The sequence below is a fragment of the Azolla caroliniana genome, unplaced genomic scaffold, assembly GCF_043228905.1.
Source record: "Azolla caroliniana isolate FFs.n. ecotype wild unplaced genomic scaffold, voAzoCaro1.0.p SCAF_9, whole genome shotgun sequence".
Classification (NCBI taxonomy): Eukaryota; Viridiplantae; Streptophyta; class Polypodiopsida; order Salviniales; family Salviniaceae; genus Azolla; species Azolla caroliniana.
In genome coordinates, this window is record NW_028230444.1 from 18,597,107 (window position 1) to 18,607,244 (window position 10,138).

Here is a 10,138-nt window from a genome sequence, read left to right on the forward strand (position 1 = left end):
GCCCTAAATATGGATTTAAGCTTACTTGAGAGCTCGTCATGAGTCATGAACTTGTGAGCTCTTAGAGCGATATCTTTTAATGTTGAATTCCATGGGTTCGAGTTTGAACCTCCATAATGGGTGTGTTTCAAACCTATAAACTTGAAGCCTTCATGATTGAAGGGTTTGAACCTCCCAACTACAACACAAAAGTAAAATATCTTAGATGTTGAAAACTCTTGACCCAAAACAATAGAACTTATGAAAATCATAGGATTTGATAAGTAAAGCTTGAACCGTAATTTGAATCATCAAATACAATAGGAATTTTAAAAAGCCAAAACTAAGACCCGGGAGGGCAAATTAGTGAGTTCTTTTGTGGAAAGACTATGGATTCATTGCATGTAAAAATGGTTCATATCATGCGCTTTCAAGGCATTCTAAAAAAACCTTATTTGCATTTTTTTAGTGAATTAAACATGCCCCTTTAACCTGCAAATACTCTGTTATGTGTGGTACCCTTTGATATTTAATAATTTATAGAAAAATGTGTTTATAAAAAATTCCTTTTCTCGAGCTCACGTGACGGGGTCTAATATGAACTCATACTGTATCTTTATTTATTATTTAAATGAAAGAAAACTATTGTATCATATAATATGTACACAAGTATGGTGACAATTAAATAATGCCTCCCACTAAGCACTGAGAAGGTTTGCGGCACACAAAGAAAATGAAGTTGATAAGCAAGTCTCGACCTCAGAACCTTTGATAGAGTACACACAATTATCAATGGAATAACAAGATATACAAACTAATGACGTACAACTTCATCATGATGTAATTTTAATTGTATCGAGCTGTAAATTCATCTTCCTCCAAGATGTTTAATGCAAAAAGGTGCACTCTCATGTTGTTTGAAGGCTTGTATACTAAACTTGACTTTGCTAGTACATGCTCACACACTTTCCATGTCTTGTACATGAATAAAACATCATGATGAGTAAGAATTGTAGGAGGGTAAATACGTAAAGATCAACAAATAAAGGATTGGGTACATTTATGGATACATAACGATATAGGAAACACATATTTTAGAGCCAATATCAAGAATGCCACTTGAATAAAGGGTATGCACATTATTGTTCCTCGTAGTTCGAGAAATATATCCACATACTCCTAGTAAAAAAGCAATGTAGTTTTTATTTGAAATCAATGAAGTTAATAAGGTCATTTCTTGTGGTAATCACGTTCATTTTTTTAATGATTCTTGCAATATTCTTCATGATTACGATTGAGTAAGATCAATGAATGGAGATCGTCACGAGAATGAATACAAAATGCAAGATTTAACCATAGAGTTTATTGTAGATCGGGCTTTCATATGTGAAAGTAACATGACACTAAGTAAAGGCACAAAATAATGGAGAATAAGCTCCCATAGGAAGAAAATGGACTTTAACATTAGATATAAATAACATATATTTTTATTATTTTGGGCTAGTTGTCATTCAAACCATCAAAGTAGCTGGATATGTGCTTTACATCTTCATTTTAGTGTCACAACTTCATATCTATCCCCTCTCGTGTTGTTAATCGTAAGAGCTAAAAAAACATTCAATGTCATTTGTAGTTGTGGAAAGGCTTGGATGTATGTGTGTGGGATGACCTCCTCCTACAATTTACAAACCTCGGCATCAACTAATTCCAAATTGAGATAATGGAGCAAAATGCAAGAACTCTGAATACATGTTAAGAAATCCTTTTTATGGTCACAGGCAGATCTAGTTGAGGGGCTATAGTAGTTTGACGAACTAGATACATACAACGGTTTTCAATTGACGTGACAACAGTTTTTTACATTCTTTATAGTGGTAGTGTGGCCATCAAGGAATATTCAAATATGTTGTAAGTTTTGCAATATACTGCTTTTATTACTAAGGATAGTAATCATATTTTTGAAATCATAAAGCATGTAGATGATATATTGACATCTTATACCAAGGATGTCTTTTCTATTAATAGGGATATATAACGGTATGGTGTATCCTAACACTATCCATGATAAGCGTCCATTCCAGTGAATAAACACGATTTAGAGTACTCAAATTATTATATTGTAACATGAAACAGTCAAATGATAGGAAGTCCTCAATGTCTTTTAAGTTGATTTTCATGCAATGCAAATTTGAATAAGAGAGATGTAAGACAACAAAGGAAATAATGTTTCCTAGAACAAACATTTCATGTATCTCTCAAACAACGTGTTCACATAGGATCGTTGACACATGCTTACAATCCAATGCATCATTATATCCTTAGCCTTGAATGTTGATGTCGTGCATGAGATCATCATTCCACGCATGGGAACACGCTAAGATGAATCTACGTGCAATGTGCAACCGCATGTTCTACATTTTCACATGCAACTCTACACTACACAATGTGTCATGATCATACATTCACTTACATGCTCTATCATGTTACGTAAGTAAAGTATAATGATATTTTTATCATTATTGGTGGTCACTATGTGTTGCTATACTATTAATATATACTTGCTTAACTTTGAAACTTAATTTAAAAACTCACAAAGATTCCTTTTTCCCAAACGAGTATGATGGTTGAACGGATATAAACAGACAATATTGTGAAATAAATAAGTTGTAATAGATTTTAAAAAAGGGTACTGAAGGGGATGATTGGCACAAAAATGTACCATGCAAAAACAAGCGCATATATTGTAGGATTCGAGCCAATGATGACGTAGATATGTATGTACGTGTAAACACGAAGTGAATTTTACTTATAAACATTGCGGTTGAGAATTCACATTGTCATAGCAAAGAAAATGTGTGTAGGAATTGAACTTGATTAACAATGCACGGAAAGAAAACTCAAATGTGGTAAAAAACAAAGCATCATACCAATGTGTGATACTTCGAGTCATGAACTTATCAAGGAAAACAAAATGCATAGCAAATGAGTATAATTGTCAGTGTCCCAACGCTCTATCTCAAATAAGAGAGCATGCGAGGTAAGTAATATGGAATCAATGTGTGTGTGTGGGTTGTAGACAAATGGATGGGTCGTAGCATGACATGGTGGTGAATATGGTTTCCTTGTGGTTTTGTACTTTGGTGCAACATATGCAATGTAATGTATAAAACGCGACTCTCCACATCTTTTGCAAGCCACAACAAAAACGCCTTATTCACGAAGGTAAATCTCTCGCCCTCACTTTGGTTCAAAACAGGCTATTTGTTGAGATGAGTTTTATTTAGTTATTCAGTAGAGTCAAGCCATAATTGAGATGGGCTATAAGTTTAAACGATTTTGGAGACTTCGACAAATTCGAGATGGACAGGGCCGCGTTTGAACTGTTAAGAGACTGCGAGGTCATGAGTTCGATGCAACTGATGGGGTTGTGTGACAAAGTAGTTCATGAGAAGAGACATACAATGCAATCGAAGACGTGGTGAGAGGATAGATTTGAACAGACCGGTGTCTCATGCCGGTGGTGTGAGTGAAAATAGATTGATTCACTAGTAGCCATGTAGGACCCGTAGTAGCGAGAGAGCAGAAAGAAAAAAGAAGAGGAGGCTATTCCTGCTCTTTCTTTTTTGTGGAGGGGTATTTGGGGAATTATGGGAAACCAGGGGGAGAGGGGTATTTGTGGAATTAAGTGAAATCAGATGGAGAGGGGTATTTTGGGGAATTAACAAAAACCTACAAATTCAATCCTCAGAGAACAAGAGGAGAGCAGAGCAGAGAACAGAGCGATGGAGGGACGCCATGCCCTCTCTTCATCTTCGTCGAGGTGAGTTATGTCTGTCTGATTACCCTGCCTCTTCTCTACAAACCACAGTGCGATCCTCCCGTCTCTCTCAAATCCTTCTGTTTTTTGTTGTTGTTGTCGTTTGTAATCTTTTCAGCTTCTTCTCCAATCAAACCATCTCTCTACCTCCTCACAGAAAAACCCTAAGAATCATATCATTCTCTTCTTCTTCTTCTTCCACACCAAATTTAACAGTAACCATTTCTTCATGTCATCACGAACAACAGAATGATGGAAAGAATGTCAGCAAGTCAGCTCCTAAAACGAGCCGAAGGTAATTAGTTTAAAACAAGCGATCGATTCAGCTGGTTCTCTTATTCAATTCTCTCCCAAATCGTGTTTTTTGCTTCTCTCGAAAATGTGATCAGCTATAGCTATGATCTGTATATTGAATGTTGGTTAATCTGCAGAGAAACCATTCTGCAAAGCAGTGGTGCTGCCATTCTTCTGGCTTTTGTCAACTTCAGGTATTCATTGTATTGAATTTGTGGTCAGTATACCTTTGTCAAGTTCACTTTGTGTTGAATTTGTGGTAAAAAGAGGAATTGATTGGTTTCTGTAATTTATATACATAATCGTATGGTCGATCACATATTCACTTATTGCCATAGAAGTATCTGTGGCAATTTTAATGATTTAGAGGCACTGAATGCCTTTTCCTAGGTTTTAGGTTAGGTCAATTTCCATTATCTTATTTTTATCATTTGATGCATTTCTTAAGAAGGATCTTATGCCATCTCATCTCGTGGTTGACTGGATGCCCAATGGCTATGGTGGTTCTAATAGTTAAGAGGCATTTGGCACCTTTTACTGAATGATTTTCTGTGTAGCATAGTGTGAATCCACCATTTTTTCAATAATATTAATTTTTACTAGGACTATTAATGAGTAATGGTGTATATGTACAAGGTCTTATGGAAGGGTGTGAATGTAAACCTTAAAGGGCCTTATAGAGCAAATCCTCAATTGTCGCGCTTACATATAAAGGCACAAACTAAAACCATCTAAACATATATTTGAGTGTGTGAGAGATATGGATAGATTCTATTATCGTCTTCGGAGGTCAAATATAACCTATGATCTATGAGACCAATAATATTACATTTCACGTGATACATGTGAAAGTGAGTAATGACTCTCGATGTTGAAGAACTTTACCAATGAATGTTGCAATTGAGAGTGCCCATTGTGGTTGTGACAGAAATTTGTGCAAGGATTGGGCTTGGTCAATGATGTGTGGAAAGCATGGTTGAATATGATCAAAGGTAGAGCATTGTATCAAAATGTGATACTTAGATTCTCGAACTTGTTTAGGGCAAAGTGTGTATAGTCGACCACTCTCATCACTTGTGCCCCAACGCCTCGTCTTACATCGCAATGCATGTGAGCTCAGTTGCATGGACACAATGGTTTGAATGGCAAATAATGTGATGGGCTCTAACATGTATCAATGTGTACGGTTTTCTTGTTCTGCAAAGAATATGGTTTTGTAGTTAGGTGCAACATGTGTAGTATAATGTGTGAAGGATGAGCCTTTATGTTTGTCCCATGTCATGATACAATGGCGTTGCAAAAAGGCCTCATTTACAGAGGAATCTAATGATGCATCATGAAGCAAGTGTCTCACACCCCATCTACCAAACCACCCTTTTTTTATATCTTGCATCCAACCGGAACACAAATTTTGCTTTTATGTGTCTTTTGGATCTTTTTGCTTGCCTCCCATGCAATTCTAGGAAGTCGATGTGAGGGACTTTTTTGAACCTTAAGCATGTATTCAACAACGATTTCCATGGCCATGATCTCAATGGGAGGCGATCCCGTCTCAAGGAGGAGGAGAGTGTATGGTGTTTGTTTCTTAACTTGTAGAAACTTTATAAGAAAATGTTTTTTGACATTTTCAAACTCTTTCTAGGTAGATTTAAGGATACTACCACCCCATAGAGAAGCATCAGTGTCACCAAAGTGTCGAAAAGGTATTTCTTGAGGACCCAATGCTTAATATCTCCATGTTTGCATGTGTTCTCAAATGCATAATATGCTCGCTTTTTTGCCTCTATGCGGCGTGTAACACATCCATTCCATCTATGATTTGAAGGAACTTCAAGGCCAATTTGAAGCTTTCTGCACATTCAAGTGGCTTATTATTGTACATAATGCATGATTTATCTTTTTTTTGGCACTTCAGAAGTATAATCTTTGTTTAGATCTATTGACACTTAATTTAGTATGCATGCAATTTTTTTCTAATGCCTTCATAAGCTTTTGTGCATCTCCTAAAGTATTTGTAAATAGCACTACATCAACCATACATAGCAAAAACATAATGACAACATTCCCAATGACAACTTATTTAACACATTCTTCCGTTACAAAGTTGGCAACCATTTCTTCTAATTCATCAATGCATAGACCAAATAGAGTTGGTGAGAGAGGGCATCCTTGCTTAATACTAATAGTGCTATCAAAAAAATTTGAAAGTCTATCTCTCATATGCACACAACATATAACCTTCTCTTATATTCGGGAAATTGCAAGCATATATTTACTTGGCACCTCGAGTTCTTCCATTCACCTCCAAAGATGCTCACGAGGTACCGTATCAAAAGTTTTCTTGAAGTTTACGAAGTAATAATATAAACCTTTACCTCTAAGGTGACTTTTTTCCATTAATACTCGAAGGGTGACAAGTTGATCAATGGTGCTATGGTGTTTTCGAAAGCCAACTTGTTCGTAAGCTCTCTTATCATTTTTTTCAACCCATGCAATTATCTTTGATTCCATTATACATCCAAATAGTTTTGCCATTAGTGAGCCAACCATAATGGTTCGATAGTTGTTTACATTATTTATATCTTCACCTTTTTGTAAAGGTTTGATCCAATGTGTAGTCCAATCGTACAACATACTATGTTATAATGCATGATTAAACATATTGCTTATCCATACATATGCTTCCTTTCCCGTCCATTGAGCATTTCAACCTTAATACATTGAAGATCGTTTGCCTTTCGAGAGGCCAATTTTTTAAGTCCTATGCATATATCTTCAATTGTAAAGAAGGGAGACATATATGAAAGAGAACCATAACATATCATCTTTTCGGTAAGAGATAGCTCATATAAATTCTTACAATGCATAGATTAGTTGTGAAGAGTTAACTCACCATAACTCAACATGTTTCACCTTTATATTTCCCCAAAATTTAGCACATGCATGTGCTTTCTCTTGCATTTGGAGAAATTGTTTGAGTAACATCCCATATTCTTCTTCTCTTTCTTTGAATAAGCCTTTTGTACTCATGCAAATGCGTTTGGTAATTTTATTTATCCTTAACTACATCCAAGATCATAAGGCGCTTTTGAGATTCATGACATTCTTTATCAAACCATTTTTTCTTTGAACTACATTGCTTGGTACATTTCCAAGATGTGTGGTTAGTTGAAAAACATTTGTTCAAGCATGAGAGAATGAAGTTCTTAAAAGCTTCCCATTTGCATTCTAGTGTGGCATCTTTGTCATTTGTAATATATCCTCAACCATCTTGGAATACATGGGCGCTTGGTTAAGGTTCATGCTCAAGAGAGAGAGAGGGGGAGAGAGAGCCCAAATGGATGTAACTCAGTTGGTAAGGTTGCCCAATGGAGGCTAGGTCACAATATGGTTTCATGTGGAAAAGAACTTCTAGATCTTGATGAGCTTCCTTATGTATGGTGGATGCTAGAAAACAGGCTAAGTTCAAGCAAGTTTTTCAGGGCCATGTTTGTTGAACTAATTAAGATAGTCATATTAATAGCATTATGAAGAACAAGCTTCTACAGGAATGGAAGAAAAGATTTTGTAGAGGACTATAGATGTTGCAGATGCAGACCTCTTTATAGATTTGCAAGAATATATTGCAATGGTGCCTTGAGGACCGAGGTCTCCAGGATGTTGATTCGTCTCCAGAATATATTGCAATGGTGCCTTGAGGGCTAGATACATGTGTCCAAAGGATCAATGTACTGAAGGTCTTGCAACTTGTGGATGACTAGTCTGATACATTGTCTTTGGTGGATTTATTTACATCCAGATCATGGAAAATCAGATTGCACACTTCAAGGTGGAATGTTAAAAGTTTTGGGATTAATGTAATGATGCATGAAAAAACTTGTTCAAAACTTGTCTGAGTGTCCCAGGCAAGGGAATCAAATCTCTTTTTTCAGAGAATAAGTATAAATGGATATTCTTTGTTTTGGTACGATAGAGAGTTGTATTGTTTCCTGCTTTGTGTGGATCTATGTGGTATTCGAGGCAACATGCAAATTCACAAGTTTTAGGGTGTTTTAAGGTGACTTTTTAGGATGCAAGAATGGCTGGTATCTGCGTTGACTTTTTCTTCATGAGCTACTGTTATTGGTTGCATCCTGGACGTTTATTTTATCTTCATGTTAACCTAGCTTGGAACCTAGTTGAGGCATTTTCCATTTATCTTTGCTTTGCTTCAATAAAAGTTTGATCTAGGACATTCCTTACATATTTCTTTATTAGACATAGAACTAACTAACATTACTATACTCAATAAGATTGTATCCTGTTAATCTAAGAGGCTTAAGGTGTGGTGATGGGAATTTCTTCTCGCAAAGCATGACTATGCTATTGTTCTTGAGTTAAGTGTCCATTTGCCTGGATGTGAGAAGGTGTAGCAGGAATTCCGTATAAAGTTTATAACTGAAATAAAAGTGCATGCATTATCTCTCATTTTGCAGTGGTAAAAGGCCCAACTATCTTGGAGTACAAAAGAATCCTCCTTCATTGGCTCTTTGTCCACCCACCCCGAATTGTATCTCGACCTCCGAGGAATTGAACGATCCAAACCATTTTGTGCCACCTTGGTGTGTATCCAAAACAATGAAACTTAGTAATGATTGTAGATTCATGATTGACAAGAGCACCATCCTCATTTTTCTCACTGTGCTTTGTAAGAGTAGGACTTACAACCCAGAGGATGGCCGGGGGAAAAAAAAACCGGTGTCCAGAGAACAAGCAATGAATGAGCTTTTGGAAGTGGTAAATGTTACAATCTCATTATATATATATATATATATAATGTAAAACTAACAGTATTTGTAGAATTCTCTATCTACATATTGCGAACAATAGGATGTAATATGTATTTCAAGAAGCAAACCAGTTAATCACACCTAATGATGTGTTTTGGAAGATCAAGTCTACCAAACCAGATAATTTCACTCCCAGGATTGTAGAACAAAGGGATGATTATGTGTATGTAGAATATGAGAGCCCATTGCTCGGGGTAAGTCTATCAATACCATGCCTTCTCATATATTTCTTTTAATTTTAAACTCGAATCCACTATTCTGAATCGTGACAGATTTATACAGTTTATAGACGATGTGGAGTTCTGGTTTCCCCCAGGGAATCGGTCATTAGTTGAATACCGTTCTGCCTCACGCATTGGAAAGACAGATTTTGATATCAATCGAAAGCGAATAAGGGTATTTATCTACCTTTCACTCACTGAATCAATCCCTATTGTTTTGTTAACGGCTTTTGGTGTGACTGACATTAAAACCCCTCATTCGTTGCAGGCTCTAAGATTGGCACTGGAAAAGAAGGGCTGGCAATCAGTTGGCTTTTGATCTGTATAAAGGCGCATGCATTCGATGTAGTTTTCTTTTTTGAAATCCAATCTCAATATCAATACCCAATGTTTATTTGAATGGAATGTATGGCGATTCATATTGGAATAACATACTAATATGAAATGTTTGAAAGATGATAATCATCAATCCTTACTGTCTTTCCATTCATTGAATGGCTCTCAAAATGTTGTCGGACTCAGCCATATTTGGCAATTTTATTTGTGAAGACGTATCTCTCGTTTCTCACAATTATTGGGTTTCGTTTGCAGTGTTGTTTTACATCAATCCCCTCACTTTGTGATATAAAGTGTGGCATTTTGGGGTGGTGTCCAATTCTTGAAAGATTGATCTCATCAAACTTCACCTAAATTTCAACCCCCTTTGTTCAGAATTGATTGTATAAGTACCTATTCAGTATGATTGAGGGCAAAGACATCCTTCGTAATATTGCAAATGTAGACATGCTGTCCAATTATGTGAAAGAGTTGATGTTGAGTGTAAGGTTATGTTGTATTGGAGGAAGAAGCTCAAAGAAACTGTGCAAAAAGTGTGAACTCAGAGCAAAATAAAAAGATGCAATCAAGTTATTGGATGCACTTATGAGAAGCAATGAGAGTAGATCGATGATTGAGCACATGCCAATCAATGGTCATTACGAGAAAGAGAAGGCATATGA

General features: G+C 36.2%; 1 protein-coding gene across 1 annotated transcript; it reads left to right on the forward strand.

The window, feature by feature from the left end:
* Positions 1 to 3,739: 3,739 nt before the first annotated feature.
* Positions 3,740 to 9,523, forward strand: LOC147860447 (uncharacterized). The gene is made up of 8 exons (XM_087324069.1): positions 3,740 to 3,799; positions 3,915 to 4,091; positions 4,228 to 4,284; positions 8,566 to 8,691; positions 8,788 to 8,866; positions 9,021 to 9,113; positions 9,202 to 9,315; positions 9,409 to 9,523. The coding sequence occupies exons 1-8, from the start codon at positions 3,762 to 3,764 to the stop codon at positions 9,457 to 9,459; spliced, it is 735 nt and encodes a 244-aa protein (XP_087180195.1). The 5' UTR covers positions 3,740 to 3,761; the 3' UTR covers positions 9,460 to 9,523.
* Positions 9,524 to 10,138: the final 615 nt, after the last annotated feature.

Bases quoted from the DNA above. Each gene is read 5' to 3' on its own strand.
- LOC147860447 (XM_087324069.1), top strand. From the start codon at position 3,762: ATGGAGGGACGCCATGCCCTCTCTTCATCTTCGTCGAG. The intron at 8,692-8,787 runs GTGTGTATCCAA...TTGTAAGAGTAG, and splicing joins AACCATTTTGTGCCACCTTG to GACTTACAACCCAGAGGATG. The intron at 8,867-9,020 runs GTAAATGTTACA...GTGTTTTGGAAG, and splicing joins TGAATGAGCTTTTGGAAGTG to ATCAAGTCTACCAAACCAGA.